This window comes from Hyperoodon ampullatus, assembly GCF_949752795.1.
Source record: "Hyperoodon ampullatus genome assembly, chromosome: 9".
Classification (NCBI taxonomy): Eukaryota; Metazoa; Chordata; class Mammalia; order Artiodactyla; family Ziphiidae; genus Hyperoodon; species Hyperoodon ampullatus.
In genome coordinates this window covers 67,667,595-67,686,028 of record NC_136922.1, presented here as the reverse complement: position 1 = coordinate 67,686,028, position 18,434 = coordinate 67,667,595, and the positions used below count along the sequence as shown (strand labels likewise).

The 18,434-nt window shown below is 36.8% G+C and overlaps 1 protein-coding gene across 3 annotated transcripts in view; it reads right to left on the bottom strand.

Annotated features, from left to right (window-relative positions):
- Positions 1-1,904: 1,904 nt before the first annotated feature.
- The window catches only part of ANLN (anillin, actin binding protein), a gene marked incomplete at both ends in the record, with an annotated part of 48,428 nt that continues 31,898 nt past the window's right edge, over positions 1,905-18,434 (bottom strand). For 2 of the 3 annotated variants that reach the window (XM_079711758.1, XM_079711759.1), the window contains 5 exons: positions 1,905-2,028; positions 4,856-5,028; positions 8,998-9,105; positions 12,418-12,504; positions 18,140-18,243. In XM_079711758.1, coding sequence (XP_079567884.1) covers positions 1,905-2,028; positions 4,856-5,028; positions 8,998-9,105; positions 12,418-12,504; positions 18,140-18,243 — 596 coding nt within the window. Of the gene's footprint in view, positions 2,029-4,855; positions 5,029-8,997; positions 9,106-12,417; positions 12,505-17,331; positions 17,386-18,139; positions 18,244-18,434 lie in introns of all 3 variants that reach the window. The other variant, XM_079711757.1, reaches the window with a different exon arrangement.

Genomic DNA, 18,434 nt, shown 5'->3' with positions numbered 1-18,434 from the left:
CGGGTTCGAGCCCTGGTCCAGGAAAATCCCACATGCCGTGGAGCAACTAAGCCCGTGCGCCACAACTACTGAGCCTGCGCTCTAGAGCCCGCGAGCCACAACTACTGAATCTCGCACGCCACAACTACTGAAGCCCATGAGCCTAGAGCCCGTGCTCCGCAACAAGAGAAGCCACCACAACGAGAAGCCCACACACGGCAACGAAGAGTAGCCCCCGCTCACTGCAACTAGAGAAAACCCACGCACAGCAACGCAGCCATAAATAAATAAATAAATAAATAAATAAATTTATTTAAAAAGAAATTTAAAAAATAAAAACAAATCTACAAATAAATAAAAGAGGCCCTGTCATCAGTCCCACCAAACCTATACCCTCTTTTGGCTGGTGATGTTACTTATCTACTCAGTCTCTGCTAAGCACTTGGGAATCATCCTCCATCTCCTCGAATGTGCGTCCGAGTACCATATTCTATTGAAATGCCTCAGAAATGGATCCTTCATCCACCTCCTGATTCAACAGTGACTCTAAGAACACACAGTGGGCTGAGCACTGGGCTAGAGGTAAAAAGATGAATGAAATACCCTCACCAAGTCAGTACAATCCCCTCAAGAAGCCCACAGCCTACGATGCAGGGCAGCCGCATGGCACATTTTAATAATATTTCTTAAATAGCTGAGTCCTTAAGCCATTTGCAAGTATTTATTTAGGTAGGAGATTATAAAATATATTTTTATAATACACATAAGAAAAAACACATTTGAATGAGTAAAAAATAAAATGACAGGAGGTGACAGAATTTAGTGTTTATAAATGAGGCCATCAATAACTTTAACAATTCAGAGAAGAAAGTGAAAGTGTATTTAAAGTTGAGACCATGCTCTACATTTACAATATTTTATAATTTAAAAAAAGACATTAGACTTTTAAAGGTAATACATGAGTTAACAGTTTCTCAAGTGATTTTCATAATGGGTGTCTAGACACTGTCATACTCTGATGTGAAAAAGAAAAAAGACAAGAACTTAGGCAAGCAAAGTATTAGTCATAGTAGCTTGGTAACGTTTACTTTTCTTATATAAAGATTCTTCAATTTACATTTGTTCTTGTTACAGGAACAGAAAGAACTAATTTGCCAAGTATATCTGAGGAGTCTGTAAGCTATAGAGCAAAAATAGTTATTTTTAAAAGCCTGTATTCCATGAAAATGTGCACCACACAGCATTTATAGTAACTGAGTAAATGTAAACCATGTGATTATTAAGTCTTCTAAATAAAACATTTAACCCCCAAATCTCACACAATGCCCACATCTCTTATTTGAAGGCAGCCTTAAGCTTCAGACTAATAAACATTTGCTATTTTGAAAAAGTTCTTACCTCCATTACCAAAAATGTTTCTGCAAGGTCCCTTAGATTTTTTTTTCAGTACTCTAATAACAAGATATATCATGATCAATAAATGACCACAACCTTTAGAAAAAAGTACTGAGGCTAGAGAAAGAATGATCAAATGTGAAGTTTCTGTCTCCAGCCCTGGAAGACCCTTCTACTTTGAGACCCACAGCTCCAGGAAGACAACTCAAAATTCCTTACTTAAAAAAAAATATTTTAACATGAATAATTGAATAATTAGATTTCTAGGAAAATGAGGCTTGTAAATTAAAATTTAGCAAAATCAACTATAATACATTTTTTCTTCCAATCATTTATGAATAACAGAAGAGAAATCAGGTGAAGTTTTACATACAAAAGATATAAATACTGCATAATATGTAGTGAATGAATATTGGCACATACCCTTTTGTATTTAAAGCATAAAATGCAACCAGCAAAACTGATGCTCTTAAGAAACATTTATGACATAAGTCAGAAAACCTCTATACAACTTGGAAATGTCCCACAGTTTAAGGCTTTCCAATAGGTTTATAGCAAGCATCAGGTTGCCAGAGGCGAATATCAACAAGAACTTGATTGAGTTTTTGCATCCAGAGATCCCGCTCTTCCTTGGTATCTGCAGACAGCCAGTTCCTACATGAACAAACAAAAAGATCAGGATCCTTTCCCCCATTCCATATCTCCAAGTACTCTTGCTGGGGCGGGATGGGGGTTGGGGGTTGGGGGGCGGAGCCTAAATAGTAAAAGGAGTAACTCTCTACCACCTTTTAATGCAGCAGTCCCCAATCTTTTTCGCACCAGGGACCGGTTTCATGGAAGACAATTTTTCCACGGCTGGCGGGGGGGTGGTTCAGGCGGTAATGCGAGCGATGGGGAGCGGCAGAGGGAGCTTCGCTTCGTCACCTGCCGCTCACCTCCTGCTGTGCAGCCTGGTTCCTAACAGGCCACAGACCAGGGCTTGGGGACCCCTGTTTTAATGGATGCTAAATCAAGAGACCCATAGTAAAGTGCTTCTCCAATTACAACAAAAGAGAATCAATCATCTTGCAGGTTGGTTAGCTGAACCATAACTCACACTGATTACATTTGGGAAATGATGGAGTTTCACACCAAAGACAGTAACTAATCTTGTACAGGTGGTCTGACTGGGCAATTTGGTGGTGCAAGACAGCCACTGAGCATGGGTCACTTCCTAGAAGAGCAAGCGCACCACAGGCCTGAATATGGGAGCCCCCCCAGATCCCTCAGACTCAGGGTCCCCAAGAGCTGGAATCACAGACTCATGAACCTTCACCTGGCCTTATAGATAATACTATTTTGTACTGTCTCCCATTATTCTTGTCCCAAGAATACTGTGCTCTACTAATTCTTGTATTAGTAGAGCATGGTATTTACAGTAAATGATCTGAAGACCCTAAGACTTTGTCTCTCCTAATCTCTTTGTTCATATCAGGAATTTCTTCTTTGTATCCATATTTAGCTACAAGTTGAATATCCAGTTGATGCAGCAGGCGAGGGTCGGGGGGAAAGGGAATTCCCTAATTCACAAGCCAGACCATTCTTCTAGAGGACAGCCGGGTGTTAGAAGTATGTTGTATTGTACTCATTCTCCATCTTTATAATTTCTCCCCATTGGTATTAGAAATGGTATAAGTGTGAATAAACAGTGAGTTGATCATCTATTAGTCAACAGACAGAACAATACTTACAGTAATGATAGTGACCATTCGTTGAGCTCATTCCATGTGCGTGACACCATGCTAAGTGTGTCTACTCATTAACCTCTACTGTCATTCATTGGAGTTTATTCTTCTCCTCTGACACAGGAGATTTCAGAGGGCTAGCAAAGTTAAGTAACTTGCCATGGTCACATTTGGTAAGTCACTGAGTCAGGATTTAAACATAGGTCTGTTGACTTCAAAGTTCAACTGTGTAATACTGCCTCCCCATGTGATGAAACATTTCTAATTCAAATGTAAAATCTATATTTCAAAGTAGGCAATATTGATCAGATGATAAATATTTAGTATTGAAGGAGGGAAAGATAGCAAGGTTGGTTAGTAGAAATAAAAACGAGATACATTAAATTTAGATAAAAGGCATAGGTCAAAAAGGTCCTGGGGAGAAACAGATAAATAATACAAAGGAGAATGCAGAACTGTAAAATGTATATACTCTGCAAAACATATGATCAAAAAGTGAAATAAGTTTTAAGAAGCCACCAAGCAAAGCTAAAGACTCAGCCAAGACTGAGCTGAGAATGGGCCTCTCTCAAATGCTTGGATAAAGTGTTCACTCAAGTTACAATAATGTTATAATAAGAAAAACTGCATGCAGGTGAACTACAGAGTAATTAGAGCAATATGTGATATAACTATTTCTACCGCAGAAGGTTGAAGTCTGGGAGGGTTTATGTAACAAGTAAAAGATAAGATTATATGAAAAATGTGAGTAATGTTTAAAAAGGGCCATTGTGGTCAGGAAGTACTTGGGGACTGAATTTTGGTTGGTTCCCTCACTGACTGTGGCCATGAACAGGGTAGCTACTAAAGAAAGTGACTATAAATCCAATTTGCCTCTCCTGTCCTGTCTGATGTCACTGCTGCACAGAAGGCCCCCGAAGGAAAGGAGTGGATGAGTTCAACTAAATTAATCTGAAAGTAATCTAGACATCAAGAATTTCCAAAGAACGCGTCCCCTCTTTCTCTGTTTTAAAACCAACTGGCGGCATCTGGGCAACTTTGTTCTATTTTAATAGAGTGTCTCTTGGCTGAACTTTCTGATATTTCCACATCAGAAACTTATGGAGCCAGTTCTACCCATCTCCCTGTCTGCAATATCCAGCAACAGTCTGATTAACAGAGATTCTGTCAAATTCTAACTTTTGTCCCTAATCATAATTTTGTACATTGAAGTTGGTCTGCAAGCTTCTCTTGGGCATCCAAGCAAAAAAACCTTAGACTCTTAGCAATAAGCTTTTGCATCTTATACTTAAGATTAGGGTTAAGGAAAAGTGACACTCCCAGTAGTTTATTCTGTTAATCTCCAACCAGAAATTTGCAGAGTAAATTGTTTTGTAAGTCAGCAGGTTAATCGAGGGTATTTGGGGAATAGACAGGAAGGGATGTTTCATATTGCTTTAAAAAATACTTGATTTCTCAATTACATGTGAAATCTTCAAACTCAGCCCAAAGAATATTAGGTAACTGTCCTGAAAATGGCTATACTGTGAGTATACTAGAAAACATGATAAGCTAAGATATAACTTGAATGCTGTATTTTTCTTAACTATATTGACTTAATTATTAGCTTACTCTCTTACTGATGTGTGTGTGTTTTGTTTCCTCATTAAGACTGTACCCTTTTCAAAGACAAGGATCATCTCTGATATTTCTTACAGTGGTAAGAACATAGTGGGCAATCACTTAGTTGATAGAAATATTTATAGCCCAATACATACTTGGTGACACAGAGTGTGTCCCTGCATTGGCTGACCAGAGTCTCTCGGTCATCTTCTCTTTGTGGTCGGACAGTAATTAATTCAAAAGTGTTGCGTCTTGCACAAAATTCTCTGTTGGCTGGTTCTATCTGCCGACTGGTACAATTGGCCAAATTTAATCTTCCTATGGGATTCTTTAAAAACAAATTTTTAAAAAACATGATTGGTAGAAAATAAACAAGACCACTTAAGTCAGTAAGCATTAAGCAGTATTCCAGTTGATACAAATTTAAAATTAAAAAGGCATTAATTTAAAAGTTAAAGTTTAATTACACTGAGTTTAGAGAAACATATTTAACATTTATTATTGTTTTTTGCTGGTCATAAAAATAGAAACCAAAGATGTCAACTGGAGCTCTTAGTCAACTTAAAAAACAAACTTTTCGTTATGGAAAACTTCAAACAGATACAAAATAAAAAGAATAGCATAATGAACTTCCATGTACCCATTAATCAGCTCTAACAATTAGAAACACACATTCAACCACCTTTTGTCTATAGCCCACTTAATTCTTCCCTTTCTATAAACAGAAACCTAGACATCAGATTTCATTTGTAAATATTTTTTATGTATCTCTAAAAGACCAGGCTAAACTATTGCTTTGGATTGTTGGAAGCCATGTTATTCCTATGGTATGACAGTCAAAGATAAAAATTCATAAGACTAAATGGTCCTGAAAAATTGGAAAAGGGACAAGTATGGGCACAAACAATTTTTAAAAAGCCAGTAAAATGGGCTTCCCTGGTGGCACAGTGGTTGAGAGTCCGCCTGCCGATGCAGGGGACACGGGTTCGTGCCCCGGTCCGGGAGGATCCCACATGCTGCAGAGCGGCTGGGCCCATGAGCCATGGCCGCTGAGCCTGCGTGTCCGGAGCCTGTGCTCCGCAATGGGAGAGGCCACAGCAGTGAGAGGCCGGCATACCGCAAAAAAAAAAAAAAAAAAAAAAAAAAAAGCCAGTAAAAGTGTTAACTCTATCAGTAATTTTAAGAGAAATTAGAATGAAATATACCATTTTTAAACATTAGATTGGCCAAGTCTGGAAAGAATGGTAATAACCTATGTTGGTTGGTTGGGGTGGTGATAGAAACTCTCATACACTGCTGGTGAAAGCATAAATGGTCTACTACTGGTAGACAATTTGATAAGAGCAATAAAAAAACATTCAAAATGGGCATACCCTGATCCTACAACTTCACCTAAAAGAAATTTATCCTAAGCAAATATATAGGTGCACAAAGATGTTTATATGGGTATAGTCCCTATTTTTTCATAATAGTGAAAAGATTGAAACAAATTAAATGACAGTAATTGGGGACTATTTAAAGAAATAATAATATTATGTCTCCAGCAAGTATGGCAGACTAAATAGTCTAAAAGTCCTCCCATAATTCCCCAAATGCCAAATAACTGAACTCACAAGAAGGTGAAAGAAACCTTCAAAGGCCAAAATCAATGAGGAAGAGAGAGTGTAGAACGGTAAGCTAGCCTGAAATCTGGCTTCCTTGGGGTACTGACCAATGAATGTTAGGAACTGGCAACCTTGACTCACACAGGTTAAATGATATAATATGAAGTGTGATATTTGCTTTAAAATACCTCAGCAAACCAATAAGAACAAAAAAGTGTGTGTGCTGTGGAGAGAGAAATGAAACATGAAAGTTAATAATTGTTGAAGCTAGGAGTTCAGTATACTATTTCTCTCTGTTTTGTGTACATTTGAACATTTTCAATTATAAAAAGTTAAATATACAGGTACATGTATTTCCGTGTGTGTGTGTGTGTGTGTGTGTATGTGTGTGTGTGTGTAAAATGAAGGACCAAGAATAAATAATACATTATTGAATAAAAACACAAGTTAGGAGACTTACCTTACCAGACATTAAGATTTATTTTAAAGCTATGGTAATTGAGACTGAGAGATACATACCAAAGGAAACAGAATAGAAAGCCTAAATATAGACCTACATATATAATGATATCTTGATACATGTCAGAAACAGCATGTGGATCAGTGGGGAAAGAATGGACCATCCAATGGGGCTGGTACAGTTGGGTTTCCAGATTGGGGAAAAAAATCAATTCCAGGTAAATTAAATATGAAATATAAATCTTTATAACTTTCAGAAGTTATAAGGAGGTATAGGAGAATATCTTTATGACTATAGAGATGATTTTCTTAACTAAGACTCAAAAAAGTAAACAATAAAGCAATAAACTGACAGATATATCTCAGCATTAAAAATTTCTGTTTATGAAAAGATATTATAAAGATAAATTAAAACATATGCCAAGCAAAAGACTAGGAAAATAAATGGCTAAAACACATAAGAAAAGATGCTTACTCTTAATGTTCAATCAAGGAAAACCAAAATAAAAACACAGTGAAATAACCTTTCACACGTATCACACTGACAAGAGTTTAAAAGGCTGACATATCAAGTGTTGGTGGGATATGGAACACTGAGAACTCTCATGTACTCCTGGTGGGAACGGAACATTGTACAACCAATTTCAAGAATAACTGGACAAAATCTAGCTAAATTGAAGATGTGCGAAACCCTACAAACCAGCAATTCTGCTACTAGATACAAACTCAAGAAAGAGCTCTGATCCATGTAGCTAAGTTATAGCAGAGCTGTTTATAATAGCAACAATTTAGAAATAATCTAAGTGCCCATAAATAGGAGAAGTGGATAAATTAATTGTGATACATTCTTACAATGGAATACTTTAGTACAGAGAAAGATGGCTAGAGCTCTACAAATTAGAGCTACACACACCAGCCTAGACTAATGTCACAAATCATGTTGACTTAAAACATGCAAGTTGGGCTTCCCTGGTGGCGCAGTGGTTGAGAGTCCACCTGCCGATGCAGGGGACATGGGTTCGTGCCCCAGTCCAGGAAGATCCCACATGCTGTGGAGCGGCTGGGCCCGTGAGCCATGGCCGCTGAGCCTGCACGCCCAGAGCCTGTGCTCCACAATGGGAGAGGCCACAACAGTGAGAGGCCCGCGTACCGCAAAAAAAAAAAAAAAAAAAACATGCAAGTTGCAGAATAGTATATACAGTATGATCTATTTGTATAATGCTTCAAAATATGCAATTGCAATAATATACTGCCTATATATAATATATAAGAAAAATTTAAAGAAATACATAGGAACAAAATAATTTCAGGATAGGGGTTATCTCTATGAGGGAGAGAAAATTACATGAGGAGCTTTAACTGGACTGATAACACAGAGGTTGATGGAAATTACTTGTTTTTTTTTTTGTCTATTTGAAGGTTCTAAATATTTCACAATAAACTTCAAAATAAAATTTTATATAGCTACAATGTCATACATATAGCTATCTAATGCAATATCACAGATGTATTTTTATTGATGTGGAAAGAGGATATTATCAAGTAAAAATTAAGTTGTAAAAAACATGATACTTTCTGTTTAAAAAAGATTCATAAATGGATATATAACTATTATTACATATACATTTAAAAAACTTAGAAGGATACACAGCAAAATGTGAACAGTGGTTATCTCTGTTACAGATGATTTTACTTTATATTTCTGCTTATTTCTATTTTCCAGTCTTTGGATAATAAATGACCACACTTGGGCCATAACATTAAATTCTTTAAAAACAAGATGTAATGTATCCATAAAATTCTATTATCAAATTTTGGAAACAAAACCAAAACCACTATATTCCTATGGTGGTTTTTCCTTTCTGTTTTATCTCAGAGTTAGGTAAATCAACTGTTCATAAAATACAAAAGTGAATTGAAAATATTTCTGATTAAAAGTGTCAATTAAAAAGTATTATGAAACATTCCAGAAAAAAAGAAAAATATATTCCTTAAGGTATTTCAAGAGTGGTCAAATCACAGGGAATGGATAAGATATAAAATTTTTACACAAATACACACACATGCACACACACACACTCACTAGTCTTTCAACAAGAACATTTTTAATGGCTTAGTAAATATTTTTAAAGGGGCATTTGGGTGGTTGATGGGGGCCACGGGGAACACTTGCATGAAATATTCCCTGAAAGTCAGTTAGGGCTTTCACCACTGACCATCAATATTAATATTACCTTTCGTTTCTCATCATCTGGATAAGTCCAATAAGAGATACAGTTTCCAGAAAGAACACACCATCTTCGATGCCACGCACCGAAACCACTAATATCTTCAAATATGGTCTGGAAAAGTCAATGAAATACTGATTTTAGAAACCTGAGGATCAATTAAATGTTTTCTATACATTAAACCTCAGTATGTTGACATATTTCATACTTCAAAATCTACTTGCATGATTTTTTTTCTTTTCTCTCTCCTATAAAGTACTTAAGTTTATTTTTATTCTACTCTGTATCAAGGCCAGGAATCTTGTTATTTCAATCTCAAGCACAAAGTTAGTACAAATGACTCACCAGCTCCCTTTTGTGTTTACGTTCACCTTTTACATCATAAAGGTAATAGAAAAGGAAAAATTTGATGGATAAAAATAATACAAGTTATCATTACCCCCTACTATAATCAGAGAAAAATAACAAGAGGATAGCTTTTTCATTTTTATAGCTGGGGAAACTGAAGGCCAAGGAAATTAGATGACAACACACGGTCACAAAGCAGAACTGGAACCTTCTAGCTAAACCAGAACGTACTTTTCTTGCTGCTCATCAGTCTTGGCAGAGTTAGGCTAGTACCATTTTAGAATCACTTAGCAAGTTTCTCTGGTTGGTAGTCTCCTTCCTTCCAGCTGTCCCTGGCACATCAGGAAGGAAAACTGAACCAAGCAACTGAACCATTTCAATTACTACCTCTATTTTTTATAGAGGTTAGAAGTAATTAAAAGGTATTGCTTAGACAGGGGACAGAAGTTATTTGGGGGAGTCCTGAGTTAACTTTTTTTTTTACCACATTTCTGTAAGTGTGGATGTGATAAGAATGGCCTATAGGATTCAAGATAGAGTAAACCTGAAAAGATCTAACTCTAAAGTAGTTAAGAGCCCTGCTCAAACATTAAGTAGGTCAGACATTTTAGGCAAATGAATGTCGTAAGGGTATATCAGGGGCTAAAGGTATCTAGAGTAAAATATGGAAATATTTACATTAAAGGAAAAGGTCAGTAAGTAAACACTGCTTTCAAGTCAGAAATTTATAAAGACACTTTTCCAAGAATATCTAGTGCCACCTGCTGGATTTACATGTGAAAAAAGCTACGAAGTATGATTTACAGTCACCTTGGCCACTTGGACTTTCTGTACAATCTAGCTCTTCTTTCTGTGCCCTTTGTCAGCAACTGCAAATTGACCTGTGATATCTTTTGTATAGCTCAAATTCTTGCTTCACAAAGAAAATCAAAGCTATTAGATTTTCTCTACTTCTGGTACCACACCCACAATCTTCTGTGTATTCTACACTTACTTTCCTCCTCTGATAATGGAAAAAGTATAATACTGTACAAGATCATGAACCGTGGCTTGGGTCTTATTTGTTCTCACTCTCATGACCTTGTTCCATGTGTTATTCCTTAAAGTGCAGGTTCCCCATTGCCTCTACCTTTGCCCTCTTTGGCCCTATTAGAAGCTACCCATTTGAATTTAAAGATGCTCAAATCTCTCCAATCTTAATAAAATGTCAACAAAATCCTTCTTTCACCCTACAGACCTCTGCAGGTACCACACTCTCTTTACCCCTCTGCAGCCAAACTTTGTTTCAGAGTTGTTGCACTCCCATTCTTCACCCTCCACTCCCTTTATAACCATTTGCAATCTAGCTCCTGCTCTCAACAAGACTAGAATGACCACTTCATTAAGAAGTCCAACAGTGTCTAATAGATGCTTATCTAATTTGACCACTCCCTCTTGCAGACTCTTCCCCTGGCAACCATGATACTAAGTTCTCCATTGCCCTCCCTGTAGTCTCCCTTGAGAGCTTCTCTTCCTAGGTCTGTGGCTTAAATGTTAGTGTTCCCTGGCTATTCAACGCCGCCTGAGCTTCCATTACTATCTCTCTACTGCAGATTTCCAAACCTTCACCTCATCTAAAATGTCTATCTTGAGCTCCAAACTCAAACTCTGAAACGTGCCTGTACGTATCTAAAATTCAAGTTATTTAAAACTTAACTAATTAAAACTTCCTACTTTGGGTGGGGACTGACTGACAAGGGGTATGAGAGAACTTTCTGGGGTAAAATTGTCTATCTTAATAGAAATTTGGGTTACATAGATGTATGCCTGTGTCAGAACTCAGGGGATGTACACTTAAGATTCACGGGAACATGCTAATGTCCACAATATACTTTGAAATTCTTCCCCCCAAAATATGATATTTTCAGGACTGGCTAGAAGGATAGCTAGGTAGTAGATACATGATAGAGCAAGGACAGTAAAAAATGTTAAAGGCGTAATCTAGATGCTGGCTATACGGGCGTTCATTATAAAATTCTATCAACATTGCTGTATGCTTGCAATTTACCACAATAAAATTTGGGGGAAAAACGGTTTCCACCCCAAACATGGACACTTGCTCCCCCCGCAGGGCCCCTTATCTCAGTATAATCACTGCCACCCAACAAGCTGTGCAAGGCAGGGATCTGGGTGACATCCTTACTTCTGCTTCTCCACCCCTACAGCCAAACCACTAGGGTCTGCACTTCTTCCTCCTTCATCTGTCCACGGTGGGTCCTTCTCTCCACCCTGACTGCCAGCCCCCATCCCCTCTCTCATGGAGTAACTCAGTTTCTTCACTAATCTTCTTCAGTTCTGCCACTCCCCAGTCCACTTCCACACGTTAGTCAGAATGACTTTCCTAAACCCCCAAATTTGATGTTAATCCTCTGCTTAAAATCCTTCAAGAGTACCCAACCGACTTCAGGATAAAGTCGGAAGTCTTTAAAAGGCCCTCTAACACTTGGCTCCATTTCCCCTAACCCCACCTTCCTCCCCAGTCACTCCTCTCACTACCCCTTCTCCACACACACACTCAGACTCTAAGCTCTAGCTACCCTGAAATACCTGTCACTATCTAAATGTGTCATCTTTTTCTCTGGTGGGGGTGAGAGAGGCAAGGGCCCTCCAGGCCACTGTAATGCTTTTCCCTTCATCTGGAGCATATCTCCCTCTTCTCTCCCTCTGGCTAACTTGTTCAGCTAGCAGTTTACAAGTTATTTCCAATACCTTTCTTTAAGCCTTCCCACTCATACCTAAGACCTGGTGTCCCACCAATTTACACCCATGCACTCTATGCTTTCTCCCATTATAGTACTGTATTGTACTTAGCTGTTCACTTGTATTTCTTCCTATTATACTAAAAGTTCCTGAGTGCAGGGATTATTTTCTGTGGCCTATTATATTCTAACACCAGCACAGTGATTAGCATATAGTGGACATGCAACAGATCTGAACCAATTTATCACTTAGTCACACAGACTTTCATTCCTATGGGAAACCAAGTCTATGCTTCACAAAATGGAAAAAAGAAAATATAGATCCAGTGATGTTACTTACTAGAAAACCTCTTTCTTCAACACTTGAGTTCACTTGACACTTTATTTTTAAGTAAATATGACCTTCCAAAGGAGATAGAAAGGGTACCTGTGAAGAAAGAGAGTAAATTATTTGTAAAACAGTTTTTCTTGATAAAACATGTATAAATGAATAGAGAATATTATGTCTTGAAAACACAGTATTTTCTAAAGCTGGAATATAAAATAGGTGGCCCCAAAGCCACTGGTTCCTTAGCAACAAATGCTTTTGAAGAATAAATTCATTCAATGTAGAGCCTGCTTAAGGCAGAACCCTAAGTCCCAAGTAATGTGATAAAGAAAACACAGATATAAGAAGAGAATACATATGTTTATCCATTCCCTATCAACAGAATATACTTGATAGAAGATGGGATAAACCAACGGGCATATTAATACAATATAATATTATTTGGCAATAAAGAATAGTGAACCACAGAATGGAAACGTTGATCCTCAAATTCACATGGAATTGCAAGAGGTCCCAAATAACCAAAACAATCTTGAAAAAGAATAACAAAGTTGAAAGAATCATACTTCCCAATTTCAAACCAATCCAAAGCTACAGTAATCAGAACAGTGTGGTACTGGCATAAGGATAGACATATAGACCACAGGAATAGAACTGAGAGTCCAGAAATAAACCCATACCTATATACCAGATTGATTTTCAACAAGGGTACCAAAACCATTCAATGAGGAAAGAGCAATATTTTCAACAAATGGTGCTGGGGAAACTGGAGAGCCACATGCAAAAGAGTAAAGTTGGATCCCTACCTCATACCACATACAAAATTAACTCAAAATGGATCAATGACCTAAATGTGAGAGCTAAAACCATACAACTCTTAGAAAAAAAACAGAGGAGTAAATCTTCAATGATCATGAATTTGGCAATGGCTTCTCAGATATGTACCAAACCACGAGCAACAAAAGAAAAAACAGATAAATTAAACTTCATCAAAATGAAAAACTTTTCAGTATGGAGGTTCCTCAAAAAATTAAAAATAGAACTACCATATAATCAATCAACCCCACTTCTGGGAATTTACCCAAAAGCATCAAAATCAGGCTCTTAAAGGGATATTTGCACTCCCATGTTCATTGTAGCATTCTTCATAACAGCCAAGAGGTGGAAACAATCTAAATGCCCATCAACAGCTGAACAGACAAAGAAAATGTGGTATAGCCTCCTTTCTCCCCACTTCTTTATATGAAACTACTCTAGGCCATCCAGATCCTGTTCTTCTCAGATCCCAAAGTTTGCCTTTTAGGCCTTGAGACTCTCAGTGTATATTTTCTTATGTGTCCTAACCCACAGCCCCACACCTCTGCACAGCAGATCCTTGAGGTCAATTATCGTGTCCTTCTCATGTTTGTTTCCATATCCTATTGCCAAATCATATGCAGACATTCAATAAATGTTTGCTTAAAGAACACTGTTTGTTTTGTCAAATAGTACCCAAATACTCCTATTGAAAAAAAAGAAGGCAGCCGGGGGAGGTGGGGGGATATAGTACATACAAACAATAGAGTATTATTCGGTCATAAAAAAGGAGGAAATCCTGTCAGGTGTTACAGCACGGATGAACCTTGAGGACGTTATGCTAAGTGAAATAAGTCAGTCACAAAAGGACAAATACTACATGATTCCATTTGTATGAGGTATCAAGAGTAGCCAACTCAACAGAAGCAGAAAGTAGAGTGGTGGATGCCAGGGACTGGTAGGAGTGGGGGGAAAGGGAGTTGCTATTCAGTGGGTATAGAATTTCACTCATCCAAGATGAAAAAATTCTAGAGATCTGCTGCACAACATTGTGCTTATAGTTAATAATATTGTACACTTAAAAATTTGTTGAGGGTAGACCTCATGTTATATATTATTTATTACAATAAAGAATTTTAAACTTCTGTGTATCAAAGCATAAGAAAGTGAAAAGACAATGTACAAAACAGGAGAAAATATTTGCAAATCATGTATCTAATAATGGTTTAGTATCTAGAATACATTAAGAACTCTTATAACTCAACAATAAAAAGACAACTCAATTAAAACATTTCAAACAATCCAACTTAAAAATTGGCAAAAGACTTGAATAGACATTTCTTCAAAGATGATATACTAATAGCCAACAAACACATGAAAAGATGTTCAACATCAATAGTCGTTAGGTAATAACTGTTAGCTTGATGACGATGGTGACAATAATGATGAAGGTGAGGATAAGGACGAAGATTTCAACGGAAATCTCAAGTTGCCATTGTGTCCAGAACCATTTACTGAGGAACGAGTAAAAAGGAATCTGATTCTTTTATTGGAAGCACATTGCTTTGAACCAAAATAAACATAAGCTAAATTACAAAACCAGCAATAAGTTATTGAAAGCAGATTTTTGTATTGCTTGTTTTAAAGTTGAGTCATTCTGTATCTATAAAGCTTTCCTTATTTCTTAGATCCAAGTATGTTTCCAACATTGATAATCCCAAAACTCATGCTATAGCTTAAACCATGCTGTGACTAAATTATGTCCCCTCCCCATCCCTAACCAAATTCACATGTTGAAGTTCTAACTCCCCATACCACAAAATGTGACTGTATTTGGAGATAAGGTCTTTAAAGAAGTAATTAAGGTTAATTTAGTTCATTAGGATGAGCCCTAATCCAATGTAACTTGTGTCCTCATAGAAAGAGAAGATTTGGACACACATACAGAGAAAGGCCATGTGAAGACACATAATACAGCTATCTACAAGCTAAAGAGAGAGGGTTTAGAAAAAAATCAACCCTCCCAGTGCCCTGATCTTAGACTTCTAGCCTCCAGAACTGTGAAAAAATAAACTTTTGTTGTATAAGCCAAAAAAAACCCCCCTCCAAACCCAAAAATTAGTCATTAGGGAAATGCAAATCAAAACCACAATGAGGTGCCACTTCATACCCACTATGATGGCCATAAACAAAAATATGGAAAATAACAAGCTTTATTAGCAAGGATGCGGAGACACTGGAACCGACATTACTGATAGGAATGTCAAATGGTTCAGGAACTATGAGAAACAGTTTGGTGGCTCCTCAGAAAGTTAAACAGAATTAACATATAACCACACAATTCCTGTCCTAGATATATACCCCCAAAGACTGAAAACAGGTATTCAAACAGGTATATGTAAGCCCAAGTTTATAGCAGCGTTATTCACAATAGCCAAAAAAGAAACAGACCAAATGTCCATCAGCAGATGAGTGGACAAAGTGTAGTGTATAACATAATGCAATAGTACTCAGCCATCGAAAGTAATGAAGTACTGATACATGCCATATCATCTACATATACATAGACTGATAAGAATGATTTGTTTAAAAATATTTCTTATGTGAATATTTTCATGTATTTTCATGCTAGACAGGAAGCATGATTTTATTGGGAAGAAAATATCAGTCCCTCAAACTTCCAATTAGTAAGAGCAACATAGTCTCAATTTTAGGCACTTAGTTTTTGTTCTGTCAACTTATGCTTCATGTATTTTAAAGCTATGCTATTAGGTGCATAAATATTTAAGATTATTATATCTTTTTTTTTTTTTTTTTTGTGGTACGCGGGCCTCCCACTGTTGTGGCCTCTCCCGTTGCGGAGCACAGGCTCCAGACACACAGGCTCAGCGGCCATGGCTCATGGGCCCAGCCGCTCCACAGCGTGTGGGATCCTCCCGGACCAGAGCTCGAACCCGTGTCCCCTGCACCGGCAGGTGGACTCTCAACCACTGCGCCACCAGGAAAGCCCTATTATATCTTCTTGATGAATTGTTAACACTGTATCTTTGGTAGTCATCTTTATCTTAAGGTCTACTTTGTCTGTTATTAATAGAGTCACATCAGCTTTCTTATGATTTGTGTTGGTATGGTATATCTTTTTCCATTCTTTTTTTCCCCCCCTAGCCATGCCACGTAGCATGCAGGATCTTACTTAGGTCCCCGACCAGGGAACTCATGCCCCCTGCAGTGGAAGCGCACAGCCCTAACCACTGGACTGCCAGGGAATTTTCTCTTTTTCCATTCTTTATTCTCCACCTGTCCATATATGTTAAATTAGTGTATCATAAGCATATTTTATGGTCATATTTTGTTATTCAGTTTAACAATTTTTTGTCTTTTCATTAGAGTGTTTAGTATGTTTATATTTAATGCAATACTAATATGGTTGGGTTTAGTCTACCCAAAAAACAAACAAACAAACAAACAAAACTTCTTCCTGAGAAGGCAATAATCCTGGATGGAAGCCTGGCTCTACAAGATGGAATGAAGAACATAAGAACCAATAAATATAAATGACAATTCTTTTGTCATACTTATAGCCTACAGGCAAATATATGAATATATTTAGTATAATTTTAGCATTAAATGAATTTTAATTTTAAAATTAATAAACAGAGCATTACCTACATAGCAACATACCTATTAGCCAATTAAGACCACAGAAGTTTTCTACTTTTACTGAAAACATTACCAATAGTTCTTTCAATAAAGAGGAGGTCAACAATACTGAATAAATTTTAGTTTTAGACATAGTTATTAATTTGGCATTTGGTACCCGGAAAAATCAATGCTGAAGTGACAATAGAATCTTAAAGAATTATAACATGAAAAAAGAATATAAAAGCCCAAATACCAAACAGGCATGAAAAAAACTAGAGAACTTTTAAAGAAAGCTTTAAAGAATTATGAGAGTAAAGAAAAAGATGCCCATCTACAAGGATCTAAAGAAAGAATAATTTACATAATGTCCTTAATTAGTCAAAATAACCAAGAAGACATGAGAGTGGTTAGTAAAACAATTACATAAGGGCCAAAAATTATGGACTAATTTTTAAGCTCATTAGTTTCAAGCAAAGAAAATATGGCAACCTTTTCCTGGAACATATAGCCCAGTAGCTCTCGCTCTTTTACATCATAATTTATCTAAAACAAATAAAATAAAAGACAAAGAGAAAAAAAGACCCAGAATCACTCAATTTGTTAAACTAGCTGAATTACTAAATTAAAAGTTACATGAATTTTTTTAAACATCGCTATATTCTAACTACAGAAATCTCTTATAATATTTTTAAATAGTCTGTATTATACAGCAGAAGCCAACACTAGGACTAAAGTTTGCCTCTACTTCTCTTACTACTTAAAATGGTCTTGTTAGCTATTAAATATTTAGTCTTTACAGTGTGGTGAAAAAGCACTCAATATGGTAGTGACACTACACAGATCTGAACTATGAAGTCCTAAACTTGGAGAAGAAAGTATGGGAAGGAAATCCCTTAGATTCATGAGTACTTTTCCAAGAAATTATTCTATCTTTCCCTATCTTGTCAAAACTAAATCCAAAAAATGTTAGTCATTTCAAAATATTGGTTTCAAATGGGCAAGAAACTATGTTTAAAACTGTAAGCTTAACATCTATATGCAAGAAGCAATACTTTCTTAGTCAGAATTGACATTTAGAATAAACCAGTATATGCTGCTTTGAAGGCTTAACTATTAAGATGCAGGGGAGAAATACTTCCAACCTCAAAAAACATATCATGCAGCTAAACCCATGTCTAATTAAAATGTACAATTCTAAGAACATACATATTCAGCCAAAGATTTCAAATACTTGGAAGTACTGGGACATTTTCATGGACCTAATTTTTCTATAAATAAATAAATAAATTTGGATTACCTTGTCCAGAGCAAACTTTGTGTTTCCTACTGAAGATAATGACAGTGTGTAAGATCCAACAAGGGCAAAGTTGCTGGTACGCACAGCATTGAGACTGGCCATAACTAAAGAAAAAGGAAATGAAGTTTAGTTCAGAGTGACTTTGGTAAGTATAAATAACAATTCCTCACCCTACTCTAACAGAATGAAATTAAAATGCCACAGAAAAAACTGCTTCATTTTCCTCTATCTCTAAATATGGGGGTGGGGCAGGTGGGGGGAATAAAACATCAACATATTTCCTAATGAAAGAAAA